The following is a 219-nucleotide window of genomic DNA, read 5'->3' on the forward strand; positions in this document are numbered from 1 at the left end:
CATCACAAGTCAGCGCTAACTCTGTTGTATGAGAGAAAGAGTAGATAAGTGAATGAAGACGGTGTGCGTACAGGCAGGGCAGTGATGACCAGGCCGATAGCGTTCATCCACGCTGTGATGTTCTCCCGAGGAACCAGCGGCTGGCTGCAAAACACACATTCATCATTCAACTCTCCACTGTAACATATGAACGTGTGTGTCTGTGCATCTCCTGACACA

General features: G+C 49.3%; 1 protein-coding gene across 1 annotated transcript in view; it reads right to left on the reverse strand.

The window, feature by feature from the left end:
* The window catches only part of LOC107576821 (mediator of RNA polymerase II transcription subunit 23-like), a 6,072-nt gene that overhangs the window by 3,729 nt on the left and 2,124 nt on the right, over positions 1–219 (reverse strand). Inside the window, exon 2 of the mRNA XM_016262951.1 lies at positions 72–177. Coding sequence (XP_016118437.1) covers positions 72–177 — 106 coding nt within the window. The remainder of the gene's footprint in view (positions 1–71; positions 178–219) is intronic.

Source organism: Sinocyclocheilus grahami, unplaced genomic scaffold, assembly GCF_001515645.1.
Source record: "Sinocyclocheilus grahami isolate Dianchi unplaced genomic scaffold, SAMN03320097.WGS_v1.1 scaffold4408.1, whole genome shotgun sequence".
NCBI lineage: Eukaryota > Metazoa > Chordata > Actinopteri > Cypriniformes > Cyprinidae > Sinocyclocheilus > Sinocyclocheilus grahami.